The sequence below is a fragment of the Caretta caretta genome, chromosome 1, assembly GCF_965140235.1.
Source record: "Caretta caretta isolate rCarCar2 chromosome 1, rCarCar1.hap1, whole genome shotgun sequence".
In the NCBI taxonomy this organism is placed as follows: domain Eukaryota; kingdom Metazoa; phylum Chordata; order Testudines; family Cheloniidae; genus Caretta; species Caretta caretta.
This window is the reverse complement of record NC_134206.1, coordinates 311637951-311659957: the sequence shown is the minus strand read 5'-3', so window position 1 is coordinate 311659957 and position 22007 is coordinate 311637951. Positions and strand designations below refer to the sequence as shown.

Genomic DNA, 22007 nt, shown 5'->3' with positions numbered 1-22007 from the left:
GGAATCGAACACAAGATGGATTCCTTGCTCAATATTCCAAGCCTCTTTTTCCAAACCATACTCTACCCAAAAAGTGCACACTTTCTCTCTTATCTTTCTCTCAGTGTCATGTTACAAATGTTTTGCTGGCTGTTGGTGGCTTTCTGTCCACTTCTGTGGTGTTTCTGCTACTTCTGTCTCTCACACAGTTCCACCAAACAATACCCAGCAAACCCCCTACACCCAAATAGTTCAGTTTCTGACCCACCTTGCATGTGGTTTTGGTCATGGCTCTTGCTTGTCTATCTTACTCGAAAAGGAGCTTAACTGCTCCTCACATTTATCCTGAAGAAGGGGTAGCTATTGCACCCCCCCAGCTTCAGTGAAATTTCACCCAACATAACAAACATTGTGAGGCATTACTAATAACGTTTGCAAAGTACTACAGTGAATTAGTAGGCATAATTAAGGCCACTCAGTGGCAGAAATGAGAATGGAATTTGGAAGTTCCTGATTCATTTACCAGCCTATGATGCTTCTAGAAACAATTGACATGCATTGAGAATTTGCAAGCCAATATTTGATCAAAAAGGTGTTATTTGATTTTTCAAATGCTTCAGAAAATGTCATCTCAAAATGTTATAATAAAACAAAACATTGGGGTTATGAAATTGTATGGAATAACATGGTAAAATATTTTGCACCATTCCCCTCCCCCCCCCCATTTCTTCTTCTTCTTATTCCTAGGGGCTCTGTTGAGTTAGGTGCTGTGCAAAGAGAGGAGAAAGGGATAGTTCCTTCCCCAAAGAGTATAGGGTCTAAGTAGACAAGACAGGCAAAGGAGGGAATAGCGTGAAGAGTATGATGATCTACCAATTTTTTTCATTAGTTGTACTTAGCTGCATTGGAAGTAAACAGTGATATGAAATCTTTGATAAGATTGATTCATGGTATGTCACTAGTCCATCTGTGTCTGAATCTATTTTGTAAGCCCTGCATGCTAGTGTGGTGGAAGATCTATTGTTGTGATACAGAATACAAAAGAGAGAAAGTGGAGCATAAGCTGCATGAGCCCTTCTTAGTTTCTTAAATAATCATTTTACTACTTTGTTTTCACTGAGGATGCTGTAAGAAATAAATTACATACAGACAGTCCCCGGGTTACGCAAGACCCGATTTATGCAAATTCGCATTTACGGAGAAAGTTCCGTCAGCTAGAAATAGGAGGGTTTTTTTTTCTTTTTGGTTTTGCATAATGTTCAGGTATATGTTTCTGACTTATGCAAAATTCGAGTTACGCAAGGCTTTCCGGAATGGAACGATTGCGTAAGTTTGGGAACATCTGTAGTTTTAATTGCAAAGTATTTTAACAAGAAAACAACAGAATGCACTTGCACCAATTTGTGTTAGTAAAGTTCACTGCATCAGGGAATTTCTGACCATATGTTTTGTTCTGAAATTAGATTCTAATTTTTCTTTTGAACAATGTGTTGAGGAAATTAAACTAGTAAATCATCTATGCCCATGCCAGCTCCTAGTTTTATGCACTAGGAAACGCATCTGATATATATCGATAGCTATAAAAGAAGTGATTAAACAGATAACCCGTTTAATCAAAAATGTAATCCTTAGGTATAGGAAAAAAATCTTTTAACCCAAGTTTTGATCATGGCTCTTTTAGTCCCAGATAATCTACAGGTTACAAGACAGTAAGGGTCATTATGACATTTGGAAGGTTAAATAATTAAATTAATCTTTAAAATATATTGTAGAAGTTGCTCAAATCACTGAGCATCAACACCTCCCTAACACATCCTGCTTGGCCTTCTCTGTTTCTTTTTTCACTCTTCTTTGTTGACATGTACAGTCCAAATTTTTATTTTGCACATGGTATGAAATAATTACGGCTGTCAAGCTATTGAAAAAATTAATCACGATTAATCGCATTGTTAAACAATAACAGAATACCGTTTATTTAAATATTTTGGATGTTTTTTACATTTTACATTTTCAAATATATTAATTTCAATTACAACACAGAATACAAAGTGTACAGTGCTCACTTTATATTTATTTTTGATTTACAAATATTTGCACTGTAAAAAACAAAATAAATAGTATATTTCAATTAATGTAATACAAGTACTGTAGTGCAATCTCTTTATAATGAAAGTTGAACTTACACATGTAGACTTATGTGCAAAAAATAACTGAATTCAAAAACAAAAAATGTAAAACTTTAGAGCCTACAAGTCCACTCAGTCCTACTTCTTGTTCAGCCAAATGCTAACACAGGTTTGTTTACATTTACGGGAGATACTGCTGACTGCTTCTTATTTATAGTGTCACCTGAAAGTGAGAACAGGAATTTGCATGGTACTGTTGTAGCTGGCAATGCAAGATATTTACGTGCCAGATGCGCTAACGATTCATATGTCCCTTCATGCTTCAACCACCATTCCAGAAGTCATGCATCCATGCTGATGACGGGTTCTGCTCGATGATGATCCAAAGCAGAGCAGACCGACGCACGCTCATTTTCATCATCTGAGTCAGATGCCACCAGCAGAAGGTTGATTTTCTTTTTTTGTGGTTCGGGTTCTGTAGTTTCTGCGTTGGAGTGTTGCTCTTTTAAGACTTCTGAAAGCATCCTTCACACGTCATCCCTCTCAGATTTTGAAATTCAGATTCTTAAACCTTGGGTCGAGTGCTGTATCTATACTTAGAAATCTCACATTGGTACCTTCTTTGCATTTTGTCAAATCTGCAGTGAAAGCATTCTTAAAATGAACATGTGCTGGGTCATCATCCAAGACTACTATAACATGAAATATATGGCAGAATGCAGGTAAAACAGAACAGGAGACATATAATTCTCCCCCAACGAGTTCAAGTCACAAATTTAATTAATGCATTATTTTTTTAATGAGCATCACCAACATGACCTCTGGAATGGTGACCGAAACATGAAGGGGCATACAAAGGTGTTGAGCATATCTGGCCCGTAAATACCTTGCAACGCTGGCTACAAAAGTGCCATGCAAACGCGTGTTCTCACTTTCAGGTGACACTGTAAATAAGAAGCAGTCAGCAGTATCTCCCGTAAATGTAAACAAACTTGTTTGTCTTAGTATTTGGCTGAACAAGAAGTAGGACTGAGAAGACTTGTAGGCTCAAAAGTTTTACATTGTTTTGTTTTTGAGTGAAGTTATGTAACAAACAAAAATCTACATTTGGAAGTTACATTTTCACGATAGAGATTGCACTATAGTACTCGTATGATGCGAATTGAAAAATACTGTTTCTTTTGTTATTTTTTTCAGTGCAAATATTTGTAGTAAAAATAATATAAAGTGAGCAGAGTACACTTTGTATTCTGTGTTGTAATACAAATCAATATATTTGAAAAAGTAGAAAAACATCCAAAAATATTTAATAAATTTCATTTGGTATTCTGTTGTTTTAACAGTGCGATTAATCATGATTCCTTTTTTTAATCACAATTAATTTTTTTTGAGTTAATCGCGTGAGTTAACTGCGATTAATCGACAGCCCAAGAAATAATGTTTTTAAGTTGTTGGATAGATGCACTGTCCTCGTGGATGTGGAGGAAGGTGGAATCTCTAATAATAGCAGGCATCTCTACACTTTGAGTTGGGGATGTGATTCAAGGAGACATACCCGCACTAGTTCTGATTAATCTAGCATACTAAATTAGAGTGTAGCTGGAGCAGCATGAGTGGCAGGAGGGGCCAGCCGCCTGGAGTACCTTCCAGACATCTCAGATGGGTACATGCTTGAGGCGGCTAACCCTTCCTGCTACTTGCGCTGCTGCAGTTTCACTCTGTTGTTAGTGTACTAACTTGAGCTGGGAATTACAACCCCAGCTTGAAGTGTAGACATACCCTGTATGTTGTTGTTATCTTTCATTTGTATTCTGATAGTGCTCACAATGTGCTAGGTGCTGTCCAAACACACTGAAAGACAGTTTGTCCTTTAAAAAGCTTCCAGTCTAAGTAGGCAAACTATGTTCAAAAGGTGGAGGAGAGGGGTACAATCAAAATGTATGCATCTTCTTTTTTTTCTTAGATATCAGCTGTGTCTGAATGCCTCTTTTCCTGTCTGTTACAGTTATTAGTGGGACAATTTCTTGCAGACATGGTGGTAGAAATAAGTCTTAAAGAGAGTTTCTAAAGAGCTGAACACAAGTAGCCATTCAGATTAATTCCATACATAAGAAGTGGCTTAGAGGAATGTATGAATACAGTTTATTTAAATTTTAAAAACTTATACAACACTAATAAAACTTCATTAATTATTTACTAATATTTGTTTTTGCAGTTACCTTATATTGGCCTCGTATCTTCTAATGTGTTGTACTTTTAAACAGAGAATCTTGCAGTATGTCACCTAAGTTTATGCAACATTAACTCCACTGTTCTCTCTTCTGGTACTCCCAACCATCCTGTGTTAGCACTGATCATCTTATTCCCTTCAGTATTGTTACTTGCCCACCTCATGGTTTTCTCTGATCCTTGGACTTCTTATTGTTATCTGGGAAGATAACTGGAACAAATTATTAAACAATCACTTTGTAAATACCTAGAGCATAACAGGTTTATGAGGAATAACCAGCATGGATCTGTGAAGAACAAATCATGCCAAACCAACCTAATTTCCTGTTTCACAGGTTATTGACCTAGTGGATGGGGGGAAGCAGTAGACATGATATATCTTGATTTGAGACACATCCCACATGACGTTCTCATAAGCAACACAGAGAAATTCAGTCTAGATTAAATTACTGTAAAGTGGATGAATAACAGGTTGAAAGACTGTACTCAGTGTAATTATCAATGATTCATTGTCAAATGGGAGGGCGTCTCTAGTGGGATCATGCAGGAGTCTGTCTTGGGTCGTAACTATTCAATATTTTCATTAGTGACTTGGATAGTAGAGTGAAGAGTGTGCTTATAAAATTGGTAGGTGACACCAAGCCAAGAGGTGTTGGAAGCACTTTTGGAGACAGGATTAAAATTCAAAATGACCTTGACAAATTGGAGAATTGGCCTGAATTCAATAATGATAACTACAAGTACTGTACTTAGGAAGGAGAAATCAGATGCACAGCTACAGAATGGGGAATAATTGGCTAGGAGGTAATACTAATGAAAAGGATCTGTGGGTTGTAGTGGAGTACAAATTGAGGATGAGTCGACAGTGTGATGCAATTTCAAAAAAGGCTAATATTCTGTGGTATATTAACAGGAGTGTTGTATGTAAGACACAGGAGGTTATTGTCCTGCTCTACTTGGCGTTGGTGAGGTCTCACCTAGAGTACTATTTCCAATTCTGGGTGCCCCACTTTAGGAAAGATGTGGAGAAATTGGAGTGAATCCAGAGGAGATAAAAGGTTTAGAAAAACTTGACCTATGAGGAAAGGTTAAGAAAACAGCTCACGTTTGGTTTTGAGAAAAGAAGACTGAGGAGGGGTCTGATTAGTCTTCAAATATGTTAAGGGCTATTGTAAACGGAACAATGATCAGTTATTTCCCTTGTCCATTGAAGGTAGGACAAGAAATAATGGGGGTAATCTGTAGCAAGGGAGATTTAGGTTAGATATTAGAAAAACTTTCTCACTATAAGGATAGTTAAGCACAGGCATAGGTTTCTAAGCGTGGTTATTGGATCCCCATCACTGGAGGTTTTTAAGAGCAGGTTGGACAAACATCCATCAGGCATGGTCTAGGTTTACTCAGGGGGCTGGACTTGATGACTTCTCGAAGTCCCTTCCAAACCTACATTTCTATGATTCTGTGAAGCACCTGCTCCGCTCAATCTCAACTCTTATAACACTGTTGTTCCACTTCCATCCTACTATTGAGTCTATACTGTTGCAAAATTTGCTGAGGGCTGCATTTTCCTCCAATGGTGTTTCAAAAAATAATGGACTTAAAAAAAAAAGTCTCACTTAAATATATTTATCTTCAGGAGGAATTGATCATTTTAGACTCCCCCCGCCAACATGAACCATAGATGTTGGGAGACTGTATATTTTCATAAATATTTACAGTTCATTTTAGATTTCCCTTATGGCCATAGAGGAAAGAGGAAGTCTTGTAGAAAACAGTTTTAAATTAACTTTTTGCACATTCAGAAGAATGTAATTTGTCTATAGTAATTCTGTGTAGAGTTTCATATAAGGTTGTTGGGTTCTTTTATTAATTGAAGCCATTAACTTGTAAAAAATACATTTCTTTATGATAAACGTAACAATTTTTGCATGTGTAATTTACATTATAAAGCCATTTTTCATAGTAGCACAATACTAGTCTGTAATTTCTATACACTAGGGTATTCAATTTTTATGCCCATACCTAACTGTGTTTTTTTTGTTTTTTGTTTTAAAAGGTTTTTCTCAAGAGTGACCGAGTTGCCAGAATGGTTCACAGTGGAGGATGCTCTGCAAATGACTTCAGAGATGTTTTTAAGAAAAATATAGAAAAAAGGGTCCGAAGTTTGCCAGAAATTGATGGATTAAGCAAAGAGACAGTGTTAAGCTCTTGGATAGCCAAATATGATGCCATATGCAAGGGAGAAGAGGACTTGTGCAAACAGCCCAATAGGATGGCATTAAGTGCTGTATCAGAACTTATTCTGAGCAAAGAACAGCTGTATGAAATGTTTCAACAGATTCTAGGGATCAAAAAATTGGAACACCAGTTGATGTATAATGCCTGCCAAGTAAGTAATTGGTCTTGCTCAGTTCTGTAGCATTCAAAGCCTTTGCACCCAAAATGCCAAATCTTGTCTCCACACCCTCCATCAGTGCAGCAGACCCTAATCACAGCAGAATCATGTGATTCCATTGTATGGCATCCCATGTCTACAGAGAGGCCTCACAAGGAGACTACACCCTGCGCATGGTAGCTTTAGAGTGGCTTCTTTATTAAAAAGAAAAATCATTAATGATCCAAAAACCTATTGATACATTTTAAAATCTTGCTGCTGCAGTGATTTGGGTGATGGTAGAACATGGTATGGTTGATATATTTTTAATAATGGCCTCTCCATGGCAGCATGGGAAATGTGGGCAAGGGGGAGGAATTTGAGGCTAGGTGGGCAAGGAGCATAGTGAATGGGAATGTAACTATGCTGACCCTATAATGAAATTTTGTGTGCATTGGAGCTTGGTGGCCTTCTTGCTACTAACTCCAATGAGCTGAGTTAGCATCTTCTTTGCTGTTCTGCACTGTGGAAGAAGAATGATTCTCCCCAAACCATTAATAGAACCAGAGCAAAGACAGTTTAATCAGGATTTGATCTAAATCAATTACAAAATAAACAACCTACTAGTACAGCAGAACCCTGTTTGTCCGATCTAATTGGGACCTGGGCCATATCCGATAATAAAAAAATCGGATAAACTGGCGAATGGAAGAGTGTGAGGCTGCAGCACCATCTAGCGGCTACAGGAGAGATTACCTGCTTCTGAATTTGCATGCACTGGTTGTTTGGTTAACACAAGAACTGGATAATGGAGCATCAGATAAACAGGGTTCTACTGTAATATAGAATGTATTGCCATAAAACCTGTAGACTGCTAAAATGTTCTTGTAGCTATAACCTTGCTATTTTTCTCAAAAGCATCATAGAACTATTTTAGAATGAAAAAGTACTGTAATTACTAAATCTATTCCTTCATAAGACATCAGCTATCTCACTGCAACCACCACCACTACCAAAGTAAATATAAATTAATTAAACTTATTTACTTACGTAGCTGGCTGATCTTGTCTTAACAATGGTGTGACTGTAAATTCGCCATTACTTGACCTTTTAATGCAAAAAATGATGATGGCTGTATTGATACCTTGTCCAAATTATTTGTTTATAACATCTTTCGTCATCCAAGAAAAGTTAAATCCTTAAAAGGCATCCCATTATCTAACTTTTCCATATGACTTTCCTACATATTTTTGGCTGTTTTGCACTTCGTTGTTTAGGCTAAGCACTTTTTTTTTTGTGCTTTTTATTTGTGGACAAGTTTTTATTTTTTCACATCACTGCGCTTAACCTTAATGGAACAGATCAGTAGGTATTTACACAGTGCAATCAATACAAATCCAGATAATTGTATAATTTCAGGAGTGGTCAGATTAAACTCCATAAAATAATACTTCTGGAGACCTTCCATCCAATGATCACCAAGCACTTTGCTATTATTAATGAATGAACACTTAGAAGCTCACTTTTAACTGGATATAATTATGCCATTAGGAAAAACTGAAACACAGATGTCTGCTTGCCAAAGGTCACACAGCAAGTTGAGGTAGAGCTGGGAACTGAACCCAGATCACCTGAGTCCTAGGCCTATACATCAACGACTAGACCAGTGGTTCTTAACCTTTCCAGACTGCTGTACCCCTTTCAGGAGTCTGATTTGTCTTGCTTACCCCCAAGCTACATCTCACTTAAAAACTACTTGCTTACAAAATCAGACATAAAAATACAAGTGTACAAAATACATCCCACTATTACTGAAAAATTGCTCAGTCTCTTGTTTTGTCTGTATAAAATTTTAGTTTGTACTGACTGCACGAGTGCTTTTTATGTAGCCTATGATAAAACTAGGCAAATACCTAGATGAGTGGCCGTGCCCCCCGGAAGATGTCTGTGTACCCCCAGGGGTACACATATCCCTGGTTGAGAACCATGGGACTAGACTGTGCTTCAGACTTTTTTCCCCCATGCTGTATGTGGCAGGCCAGTGTACACCAACAGGACCATATCAGCACATGGGGAAATGAGAAATCCTGAATTTTGACTACTAAATTTGCACAGTGGATTGACATAAAATTATACAACAAAATTGTTCCTGTCACTGAAACATTTGCAGTGTTGAGTGACTCTCTCACTCTCAGCTTTTCTCTCTGATGGAACACTCTAATGTTTGTATTCTGGCTATATTGAGGGTGTCTCATTTTCAGTTCCAGCTGCTTGTCCATAAAATAAAATTACTTCTCAGGAAATAGAGGTTTAAGTGAAAAGAGGTTGAAATTATTCCATAATTTTATTTGTCCTCTTTGCCCCCTCCCCATCCTTCTTCCCTTGGTCTCTCCCTCCTCCATGCATGTACCCACCAGAGGACAACTAGCTTTGTGACATTCTCCCCAATTCACATGGGGAAGTTGCATGGGACTGACTTCTGAGGGCATGAAGATCACAAGCAAAGGTAGAAAATGTTTTGCAAAAGGGATATTTAACATCACATAAAATGCTAATAAATCAGTTCTATTATTCTACAAATAGACAGCCATAGCTGTAATAGAGACCCTGTAGAAATAGTCTTTAAAGACTATTAGAATTGCATTTTATTTTCATTTCCACTTTCTTTTCCTAGGTGGCTCCTGATGTTTTTAGGTCCCACTTTCCTTTTCCTTGTAGACAGCCAAATTCTGCCATTACGTTTATTAAATCCAGAGTACCTCTACTGAAGTAAATGATATTGCTATGGATTTATACTGTCGTAACAGAGACGAATATGTCTGTAGAGCTTTGAAGAGTGGATTTTGGTTGTTAGAAACTGAAAATAGTTGCGCTAGCACAACCTAATGGTTATGCCCAAAGGCATTCCTTTGATTTAGTGGAGGAATTTTGATAGAATTATGGAAGTTAGGCTAATGGAGGTTTTCCAGCTCTATCGAGTCCAGTGGTTTTCAGTCCATTTTTGGTCTGTGACCTGCAAAATGACTAAAAATACTGATCATATTCCACAGTCCTAGTGCTGTGAACTTCTGGTATGGGGAGCTGGTGCTATGGAGTGGAATGGGACTTTCCCCTCCTCCTTACCTGCACAGTGCTGAGTTCTGCAGGTTGGGAATCCTACTACGCCTCCTTGGAGCACTTCTTTACCTGTCCCAGAGCCAAGCCATTGTGGGTACCCATTCGGGGGTGAGGAACAGAGCAATTGCCAGTTTGGGTAGAGGATTGAAGCAACACACAGCAAGCCAGAAGGAGTGGTGAAGGAGAGAACTACTTCAAACCCGCTCCTGACCACTTTCACTATTGTTCGTAGTTTTCCAAGGATTTCGTTGCCTTTAACCAGGGGGGTGCAACCCATAGGATATCTCCTGGTGACTGCTTCCAGGTGGCAGCCCACCTGTTGAGCCACATTGATCCAGTTCATCCTCCTGACAGTACAGGATTGTTCCAAGCAGCATACTTTGTGTAATGCTTTGTGCGGTCCAGTTCAAGCAGTTAGGTTTCCGCTTCTCTCTTTGGGAGATTATTCCATAGTCTAATATCATAAATTTCAGTTTTCACAGCAAGTGTACCACAGGCAGCTAGTGACCTGTTCCTTATGTTTTTAATGGTAGTTTTTGACCGAGAAAGCCCTCACATCCCAATATAGCTAAGAAGTGTTATTTGTTTTCTACTTCCCTGTATTTGCAGGGTATTCACAGAATGGGAGCAAAAGTAAAGTGAAAAATTAAAGTAAAGCAAAATTACATTCCAGACAGCACCTACTGTTTACATGCCTATCCCCACTCCACATACAGACATGTTCTTTTATTTCCCTTAGCCATGACTTTTTAGATTTACAGATAGTGACAATCAATACTATCCAGGAGGAGAGGAAACAGCCAGAGAGGTGAGAAACCAAACAGATGTTAAAACTGAATTTTTGATAGAGGTTTTGATGAGTCAGCTTCTGGTTTCTGCTTCTGACAGATTTGGAGTCTGAAATGAAATCCTGAGTGAGTTTATTCATCCTTTGTGAAAAACAACCATCACTCTCGCAAACCTGTATAATTACAATTTGTGCAGAGAGTTGTAAGTTATTTGTCCTCCTTTTTGTACTTCCAGTCCCTTTGGAAACACCAGGCTACAGAATATATCTTTGAGGGAAAAACTGTCCTACAGTTAAGCTGCTAGTTGTCAGGCCCATTGATGTGGGTAACAGTAAGTAGTGCTGCCTACCAACCTCTGTTCACTGTCTCCCATGCAGATCCTCTGCAAGTTTTGCAGCAGCTGCCTGTGTTAGGCAGGAGTACAGAAAGCAGCTGTTCTCTTTGCTTTGCTGCAGGCTTCCAGCAGCGCCACTACTGGTTGCCTGCAGTATTGTGCCCCACCTCCTTAAAAATGGAGCTTCCTCCTTCTCATCCTTGTTCAGGGGAGTTCAGCATCTCTAGGGATGCTGCTTCTCACTGACTGGTAAAGTGAAACTCACCAGCCATCGCAAGTTGAGGTGGGAAAAATGGGAGAAGGAATATGGCTGTGGAATATGTTGGGCCCTCAGCTTTCCCTGCAGTAGATGAAGCAGCAGGAGTACCTGACAGGAGAAGGGGAAGTTTTGCCTCTCTGTGTCTTCTAACTCAGTTCTGCCTCCTCGCCAATTCCCCTTTTCCTCAGGGGGGAAGAAGAGGACCTCCACTGCTAGTTCGAAAGGGAGAGGGGATTGAAGTGCATTGGGTATTTCAGAGGACCAGTTGGTTCACGTGTAGGAGGTAAAATTGATGCTTTGTTTCTCTTTCCATATGGTCCTCTGCTTCACAGCCCTCAACCAAATGGTCCTTTTCCTCCCCTCTGAAAAATGTTGATATAACTGATGCAATTTCCTCCATTTTAGAACATTTTAAACTTGCAAGAGCCGAGTTATGGTCTGTTAAGAATTAACAAATACACACTGAAGCCAGGGTTTGAACTGGGGAGAATAGAAGGCGAGGCTGTGAGATTCTTCTGAGCTCTGTCCACAAAATATGTTCAGCTTGAGTCTTCAAAATGTGATGCTGCTTACAGTAAATTGCGCAGATAGTAAAAATATAATTGTGTGTGACACTTGTCTTTATTAGCTGTTTGAGCCCGAGCGCCTCTTGGTGTGGCTTGTGTATGCACATGGGCTCTGCGAGACTGTTGGGTTTGGCTTTTTGTGGAGGGGAGCTGTAGCATCTCCCAAATACCACCCATGTGTGGCACCAAAATGAGATGTCAGTCTCAGGGAATTGTGCAGATCTGTAATACCCTCCTCGCCTTGCTATCAAGAGGAATGAAATCATTAACATCTTTGCTTCAGTTATACTCTCTTAAGAGTTTTGAGGTTTCTTTGCAGCCATAACAGCTAGAGACTTAATTTTAAAAACATGAATGCTGAGATCCTGGAGAATAAGATAGTAGTTTTCAGAGATGCCGGTATGGTGTCTGGGTCTGTATTTGCTATACACCAAAGCCACTACAACGAACATGCTCCCTCTATCAGAGCAAGTTCTCTTTTCTCCTGTTTGTAAAGACATTAGGATCCTGTGCACATTTCCCATTTATGAGCAGAGCTGCTGAGCCCCCTTGTCCCACATAAGCATGTCCCCTGACATCGATATCAGCCAGGAATGTGTGTTTTATTGCAGTAGTTTGGCAACAAACTTTCGGTATAACAATGTGTCATATTTTTACCTGCTGTGTTTCCTGAACTGTCTTCTCACCCTTCTTTTCTCTTTTGCCTATCTTTGTTCCTTAACTTTTCAGTCTCCTGTGTCTCATTTTTTGTCTTCCTTTTCTCATCTATAAGTCCCCCTTTCCCCCCTCATATATTTGTTTCTGTTTTTCCCCCTGTTGACTCCTTTTATCTTTCATGCTACATTTTTGTACAGGATGAATGAGGCATGGGAGATCTGGGGTGAAAATTTCACCCTAGCTTAATAGCCCTTGTATATTGCTGCAGTGGCATTCCAGGGCATCCCAGCAGCCAGCCAGGAGAGAATACCTCAGTTCAATGCATAGGACCTCTGTAGCCTGCTGTGCACATGCCGCCACTACAGGTCCCCTGCACAAGGGGCATGATAGGGTGAGAGAGGATGGGCCTGTAATGCCATGTTCTGTGATGATTCTCAGTAGTGTTGCTGCCCATAGGCACCCTGCAATAGGATGCTATAACCTGTGCTACCTAGGTTACATCAGATGCAGGGCTGCTGGAACAATTTGTTTAGTGGGCGTGCTGAGAGCCATTGAACCAAACTGTAAACACTGAATATGATAGAAACCACTGCAAGCCAGGAGGTGCGGCAGCACCTACAGTACCCCTAGTTCCAGCACCTATGGTCAGGTGCCATTTCAGCCCCAAGAGTAGCCCAGAAGTGGGAGGGTACAAAGATGGCACCCCTGCTTGTGAGTTGGACTTGGGAGTCTGCTCCTAAGTATGTGTTGAGAAGGGGAATAATCTGCTTAATTTAACAAAACACACACAAAAAAATCCAAACTCTTAGTCAGCGTAGCTTTTATGATTATTTTATTGGTGTTTCTGTGACTGCTGGGAAATATGACTGCTTTCAGGACTTGGGGGTTTTGGTGCATATTTAGTGTTTCAAATGAACATTACCAGTTTGAAAGCTCATGTTTCAGAAAGAGTTCTTTCCAATATTGCACCTGCCCGCTAATTCCTTCTGCCAATTTACAATCACATTTTCCTATTTTTAAAGATGTTTATCTTCTCTTTTGCTATGTGAAACACCTACGCAAGCAATGAGGGAAACTGACTACACAAAGAACTTGTGAAAATGATTATATGTAGCTAAAACTACACTACGAGCTGATAAAATACCAAAAAAAAAAAAATCTCTAATCTCTCACTTCTAAAGATCATAGGTGTTTCTTGTAACAATAGGGGGCAAAAATATTCGATGAAGTAGTCTCTTTTAATAGAATATAATTTACCAGTGACAACTTTTTAGAATTCCAAGGTCAGCTTCCAGTGGGAATATATAGTATTTTTTTTACCTCCCCACTAGGACTGGGCATTTGACTGGTCCAAAAACGGTTGACTGGTCAAACATAGATTAAATATTATGAAATAATATAAAAAAGTTCACATATTTTAAAATATGAATTCATTAGAATAGTAACAAAAGGAAGATTTTATGGGCTCCAATAGGTTTAACCTTAGATACTTATTTCTAATTACCCCCCAAATTTACATGAGTTATTTTAACTCAGAAAAAATGCAAAACATAATGAAATGCAGTTTTAAAAGATGAAAGAATAATTATTACCTTTTTAAGCTATGTTAGGTTGGCATTTAAATGTGAACTTTATTCAAGACTGCACAGTTACAAAAGAAAAGAAGTAGGGAAAGGTGTTGCGGGGGTTAATTGCTCTGATAGTTTTGTTTGTAAGGGAGAGGCTTAATGGCTAAGCATCTTTCTCTTTGTGTTGGGGGAAGAGGTTTAATTACTGAATCCTTCATTCCCTCCTCTCCCCCCCAATTTCTTTGTGTTTGCTTAGTCAGTTTAGATTGTAAGCTCTTTGGGGCAGGAACCATGTCCTTTAATTTATTTAATGTGCTTTGTAAACTGCCATGTACCTTGATGGCCTGGTATACAAATAAAGATATAAATACATACATACATAAATACAATGTTTGTTCAAGATCAGTCAAGGTGCTCAATTTTCGATTAGGTCATGTCAAGGTTCCTCCCCCACTCTGAACTCTAGGGTACAGATGTGGGGACCTGCATGAAAAACCTCCTAAGCTTATCTTTACCAACTTAGGTCAAAACTTCCCCAAGGTACAAAATATTACACCCGTTATTCTTGGAATGGCCGCTACCACCACCAAACTAATACTGGTTACTGGGGAAGAGCTGTTTGGACGCGTCTTTCCCCCCAAAATACTTCCCAAAACCTTGCACCCCACTTCCTGGACAAGGTTTGGTAAAAAGCCTCACCAATTTGCCTAGGTGACTACAGACCCAGACCCTTGGATCTTAAGAACAATGAACAATCCTCCCAACACTTGCACCCCCCCCCTCTCCTGGGAAATGTTGGATAAAAAGCCTCACCAATTTGCATAGGTGACCACAGACCCAAACCCTTGGATCTGAGAGCAATGAAAAAGCATTCAGTTTTTTACAAGAAGACTTTTAATAAAAAATAGCAGTAAATAGAAATAAAGAAATCCCCCCTGTAAAATCAGGATGGTAGATATCTTACAGGGTAATTAGATTCCAAAACATAGAGAACCCCTCTAGGCAAAACCTTAAGTTACAAAAAAGATATACAGACAGAAATAGTTATTCTATTCAGCACAATTCTTTTCTCAGCCATTTAAAGAAATCATAATCTAACACATACCTAGCTAGATTACTTACTAAAAGTTCTAAGCCTCCATTCCTGTTCTGTCCCTGGCCAAGACGACTACAGACAGACACAGACCCCTTTGTTTCTCTCCCTCCTCCCAGCTTTTGAAAGTATCTTGTCTCCTCATTGGTCATTTTGGTCAGGTGCCAGCGAGGTTACCTTTAGCTTCTTAACCCTTTACAGGTGAGAGGAGCTTTCCCCTGGCCAGGAGGGATTTCAAAGGGGTTTACCCTTCCCTTTATATTTATGACAGGTCACCTTTTGCCAAACAGGTGGCATTAGCATGTAGTGTAACATGAGTGATCAAGACAATTAAGTAGGGTTGAAGACCGATGGGACCATGATAAAATCAAAAAAGTAGAACACCAGCTACAGCAAAGTACTCTTGTTGGAATATTTGACCATGGTCAAATAGGCCATCAACTGACATTATTTTACTGGTCAATTGACTGACTTGCCAAGCCTACTCCCCATAGCTTCTTTACTTTTGTTTCCCAAGCTACAGGTCGCTACAAAGTTTGTAAGTTATAGCAATCTAGAGTACGTTATATGGGAGAACCAAAAATGCTGGCTTCAGACATTCTAAAGATGATATTTACAGGCTTCTATGGAAATTTCCCAGGTTACATTTCTGTAATTATTTAGGATGAGTTCTAGACCGGGGCTAGCTGTTAGGAAACAGGAATTAAACTCTCAGAGTTTAGTTGAAGTTTGACCACATATGGAGGAAACTGGATTTAGTTTTTCAGCTTGGTCTCTGAGCTTTATAGAAGAAATGGAAATCTAGGAATCTTTAGATCCTTCAGAGCCACAACAAGGCACATCTGTGGTGTAGAAGGCTTCCAGTTTGTGCAGCAGAAATGTAAGAGACAACATAACCATAGCAACAAAATATAATTTGAGAGTCTCATTGAGAAAATATCCATAGGGTTACCATATGTCTGGGTTTTCCCAGACGTGGCCTCTTTTTTGATCCGTGACCCTCTCTATCCAGATAGAATTTTCAAATAAGAAGCTATTTCTGGGGTTTTTGTAGAGCAGACATTGCAGTTCAGAAAGAGTCCCGATTGGTCCCTCCCTTGCATCTGCATCTGATTGGTCTCTTGCAACTGCCAGGATCTTACCCACTCAGGCCCTGACTCCGAGCCCAGGGGAGGAGGAGAGCCCTGCAGGGAAGCGCTGACTGCCTGCTGTCGTTGTATCCAGGGTCTGTGCCAGCTACTCTGCCACCATGACAGGGGGCAACACTGCCCCCCAAGTTAATGCATGGGATTAATTCAAAACAAATTAATGTATAATTTTTTTAAGAGAGTTAATCGCACACGGCCAGGTGGGAGGGAAGCACCAGTTGTGGCAGTGAGCAGGACAAGAGACTCCATAATATCCAGATCAGACGTGCAGATTACTGGAATGCCTCCCGAATCCTCAGAGCCGGTCTTGCACCCCCTCCCCCTGTGATAATCCATTGATTTGTTTTACATGGGGGGAGAGTAAGGGCAATCGCCAGCAGCTGCAAGGACACAAAGCAGGGAAAGGGTGCTTTGGAGCCTCTGCTGCAGGACCCCCCCCATGCCCCCTCGGGTGACTCCAGGGGTCTCCCGCCCCACTGCATTAATTGATAGTGACCCAGTCCCATAGTCTGTGGGCAATTTGGGGGACCCTGTTAAACACCTTCCAAGGAAGAGAGAGGAGCCCAGCCACTGCCGCCTACACCGTCCCCTCCTTGCTGGACGAGGCTAGCTTTAGGAATGGGTGAGAGAGGCCACCCTTCAGAGTGCCGGTCTCAGGGGGGAACGGCTGCGTGCCTCTGGGGCAGGGGTGCCCCTCCTCCCACTACCCTGCTCTACTGCTGTTTCCGTCCCCCACGGAGCCACCCTGGCCAACCTACTCTGGACTGATTAAAACTGTGATTAATCACAACTTCTTTTTTATCTCATGATTAATCACGATTCATTTTTTAAAATCGTTTGACAGCCCTAATTGGCTCGTATTGTGAATTTATTAAAAATAAGTCATGGTTTCAAACTAAAATATTTAAGCTACCCAGGACCTCAAGGTAATTTGCATGTATAATGTTACTTGCATATATGGCACTGAGAGTTCTCTGTGGTAGCCAAGTCTCTCCGCTTCATTTTTCTGTTTCTTCACACTCTGCATGGTGATACTCAGTTTAGTTCAGTACACACAACATAATTTTGGCTCCAATTCACTCCATCAGAATGCAGCTTGGACATACTGTTGAGTGGTAGCCACGGGGAGTCAGGTGCAGCCCTGATCCTCAGCCAACCCAGCCCTGGTGGAAGGGAGAATAACCAGGGTCTGCTCTAACTTCTACCACTAGTGTAAACTACATCATGTTACAGAGTTTGTGCCAGCAGAGGGATTGGCCATTGTGCAGCTCTGCTTCATGCCATTCCCAAGATTCCACCTCCTCCCCTGTATATTTGGGTTTGTAGGAGCAGCTGGTGTATGCAGTGAAGTTGACAGACTGGGAAATGGAGGCCTTCACATCAAATACTCACCAGCAACCACACAACAGAACCACTAACCCAGGAACCTATCCTTGCAACAAAGCCCGTTGCCAACTGTGTCCACATATCTATTCAGGAGACACCATCATAGGGCCTAATCACATCAGCCACACTATCAGAGGCTCGTTCACCTGCGCATCTACCAATGTGTTCTATGCCATCATGTGCCAGCAATGCCCCTCTGCCATGTACATTGGTCAAATTGGAGAGTCTCTACATAAAAGAATAAATGGACACAAATCAGATGTCAAGAATTACAACATTCAAAAACCAGTCGGAGAACACTTCAATCTCTTTGGTCACTCGATTACAGACCTAAAAGTGGCAGTTCTTCAACAAAAAAACTTCAAAAACAGATGCCAACGAGAGACTGCTGAATTGGAATTAATTTGCAAACGGGATACAATTAACTTAGGCTTGAATAAAGACTGGGAGTGGATGGGTCATTACACAAAGTAAAACTATTTCCCCATGTTTATTCCCGCCCCCCACCCCACTGTTCCTCAGACGTTCTTGTAAAGTGCTGGAAATGGCCCACCTTGATTATCAGTATAAAAGGTTTCTCCCCCCCCCCCCCTTGCTGGTAATATCTCACCTTAAGTGATCACTCTCGTTACAGTGTGTATGGTAACACCCATTGTTTCATGTTCTCTATGTATATAAATCTCCCCACTGTATTTTCCACTGAATGCATCTGATGAAGTGAGCTGTAGCTCACGAAAGCTTATGCTCAAATAAATTTGTTAGTCTCTAAAATGCCACAAGTACTCCTTTTTTCCTCATATCTAGTTACCCCTTGCCTTTTTGTCTTTGGGTTAACCTCCACAGATCTCAGAGTAGCCGCCATGTTAGTCTGTATCCGCAAAAAGAACAGGAGTACTTGTGGCACCTTAGAGACTAACCAATTTATTAGTGTTCCTGTTCTTTCTCCACAGATCTGTTACAATGGGTACTTCAGCCTGTTTGCTTCTTGGGAGCAAACTCAGACCTGCCAGGCAGCAGGGGAATGCCTTGTCTCCTGAAATTTCTATACCTTCAGACTGGTCCGTGGCTCAGCCAGACCTCCCTGCTGCAGAGCTTTTCTGAGGAATATTCCAAACTTTATTTTGAATGTTTAGAGTAGGAATTTGGTTGAATGACATCTGTCAAATTCCCATCCACGTCCCAGGGCTGCATATGGCTTTTGGGGGACATTATCGTCTCAGCTCTTCTTCCCTTTCTGAGGCATTTACTGCAGCTGGTGCTCCTGAAGGCTTCAGGGCAGAGCAAGGCCAAGAAAAGCCTGTCTGTCTCCTGCTCCCCCACCTTATCGAGCGTCTCATTAGGGATTTTGGCTGGCTGCGTGGGCAGAGCGTGGTTTTCTTCTCAACCCAGTCTGGGCAGGGTTTCCCCAGCAGGAGGGGAGCCAAGGGCGGGATTGAAGATGCCAGCTCTGCTAGGCAAGATGCAGGCCTGGCTTTTGGCTAGGAAGGAATGGAAAAGAATGGTTCAGGGCGACTGCTCCCTCCCTTCCCTCCTAACTCATTGGAGTGAAGTCAGAAGACCAGCACACCAGCGAGAAGTTTGCAGCTGAGTCCCCATAGCATGCACCAGCTACCATGCCTCTGATTGCAAAGCTCAGCTTCCTCTTCCTCCTCCTCTGCTTCCCAATGGGTCACAGATGGAGGGTGTTGGACACAGCATGGAGACGCCTGTGCCAGAGAATGCGGTAAGGGGCTTTTGGCCCAAGTATCTTCCTTTGCTGCCACTTCTATAACAGAACTCCCCTTCCACCACCCTCCACCCCCTGGGAATCCCTACTCATCTCGAAGACTGAAACCTCCAGAGGAAACACAGACTTATCTGGCCCATGTGGATGCCATGCAACAGAGAGGAGTGGAGCTTCTGGGACAGCCTGTTCTTGAGTCCCAGGTGAATAGCTCCTTGAGAAACCGAGAAGGAACCCATCTGAGGGAGGGGAGACAAATGAGTTCAGTCTCTTTGTGCATGTGGACATCACTAGCCACTTAAAATATTTTCAGAGCAATCTTCAAGCCCAATTTTCCTCCACCCTCTGAAGCAGTATTAAGGGGATAAACTCCAAGGAAACTAAACAGTGTTGTTTCCCCTTCTCACTTTCAGAGATAATCCTGAATGCCCGATTTCCCTACTCCCCTGCACAGGGTGCAGCAGGACAGATCAATGCAGAAAAGATCAGGCCCTAGGTGTGCCAATTCCTCACCTCGTGTCCGGTCTGAAACATCCAAATAAGTTCCTAAAAGAGGCTTATCTTCAAAGCATTATCACTTTACCATCCTCAGACAATGCTTATGTTTCATATGGATGAGAGCCTTTTTCTTTTCCTAATTTTGATCATTATCATTTGATTTTCCAGGGTCTCTCTCCATGTAGTAGTAGTGGCTTTAAGGAAGAGGGAAATTCACTTATCTTTTCCTAGACAACTTTTCTGTCAGGGCTTTCAGAGAGAAAGCTGAAGCAAACACAGCGATATGGATCCTGCAGTATCTTTGATTCAGAACAAATAAAGACAACATAGTGCTAGGGGAGTTGATCATAGGCTTGGGCTGAGGATGGGTACTATCAGATACAAGGTGTCATCTCAGAAGGATGTTAACAGAAGATGAAAATGGCCATAATGGAAAACAAATGGAGTCACAGAAACAAAAATCTAAGTCTTATAGGAGCTTATTGGGAATTTTGGTCTCAGGCACAGGCAAGCTTCAATGATCCAGAGTTCCTTTGATAGCTGTGCACTAACTCTGAGTATTCCCTCCACATCTCTTTCTATCTCATCTGTTGGCAGATAACTATCTCTAATTTGTCTATTCTTTCCTCCCACCACTGGTGAAAGCATTGAATCAGATTTATTTATTGATTTGATTGATTTAAAGGGATTTTCCTGATTCAGTTCAGGGAACATCTACCAGAAAGAGAGCACAGGCATCCACCAGCCAGAACAACTCTGTTCATTCATTCTTTCATATGTGTTTGTTCAGAATGGCATTCCTCACAATTATTGTCCTGCTTTTAAAAAAAGTAATTTTGTTTCTAGAATATTTGCCCAGAAGCTGTATCTTTAAATTTAAACTAAATGTAAATGCTGATTTCATTTCAACTAAATATGAACTCCCTCCTTCTGTGTAAGGCTTTGTTATTTAGATATGGTTTGTTTTTTCACTCTGTGAAATCTGAAAACAACTTAGTTAATGAAACATTTGCATGTTGAAAAAGTATAATAAATTGGAAGTTTAACTAAAGATAAACTGTCCTCTTGAATTTTAAGGTTCTTACCTAATTAAGTGACAGCCAGATACAATTATTTGGGGTAAATTATCAGTGTGACATTCAACGTGCTTTTGCATACTGAATATAGTGTTCGTTAACATTTATTGCCCTAATTACATAGATTCACTTTGCTTTCAACACTCAAGAGGAAATCTAATCAATAATTAACGCTTACTGAGAGAAACGTTTTACATAATATTTTGAAAATGAAATATTATTTCTTCTGAGGCAAGCCCTCAAATTTGTGTTCACTTTATAACTGAAGTCACTGTGGAACAATCAAGTGATGGTTATCTGTCTTTATGTTACATAAAGAGTTCATTTGTAAAATTCCAGCTGGGAAAATTCCTGGAAGAGTTAATGTTATAGGACAAAAAAACCCCAACCTTGTTCGGTGGGAGTTTGCATGTATGCAAGTCCCTGGTCATGGAGTGTCTTTGGATATGCTATAATTGTTTTATAGAGTCTTATAAATACCTAAGATAATTGTCTTTACAATGGACTCCTTTCTCCAAAGGTGTCACTTGTCACAGACTCCCATCTATTCTTCTAGAGTGAAATGGATGGCGAAACACCGATAACTTTAAAATTCCGTGGCATTCCATTATTCTTCCCCGGCTATGACAGTGAGCCCTAGAGCCTCAACAGTCCGTTTCTTTCTTAGCATTGATGCAGTAGAAGCTGCCAGATGCTGAGGTTTTGCTGTGTGAACAAATGAAATCACTTGCTTTTTCATTCTTTGCTAGTATTTGGCTGTTGGATTTACGAGTGTGACTAGTCTATATTAGGAGCAATGTAAGGGTTTTTTATTTGACTTACAAAACAATGAGTCCTGTGGTAAGCTCAAAGAGGATAAGAATGGCTGGAAGTTATACAATAATAAATAATATTTGGGGCTGATGCTGTTTTTCTTTCCTGTTTTTCGTGTAGTAGCAAGAGCCATGGTCTTTCCTGGTTTCTGCTTCTTCACTGGGAAAAACAAAGCCTAGCTGAATCTATCCTTTTCGTAGCACTTGGTTGTAGAAATTCATGCCTTTCTATTTTGTGTTTCTGAACTGTAGGGGAGGTAGAATGAGATTTTGA

The 22007-nt window shown here is 40.6% G+C and overlaps 1 protein-coding gene across 15 annotated transcripts in view; it reads left to right on the top strand.

Moving 5' to 3' along the window:
* The window catches only part of CADPS2 (calcium dependent secretion activator 2), a 560752-nt gene that overhangs the window by 161337 nt on the left and 377408 nt on the right, over positions 1-22007 (top strand). For all 15 annotated transcript variants that reach the window (XM_048836201.2, XM_048836202.2, XM_048836197.2 and 12 more), the window contains exon 3: positions 6391-6723. In XM_048836201.2, coding sequence (XP_048692158.1) covers positions 6391-6723 — 333 coding nt within the window. The remainder of the gene's footprint in view (positions 1-6390; positions 6724-22007) is intronic.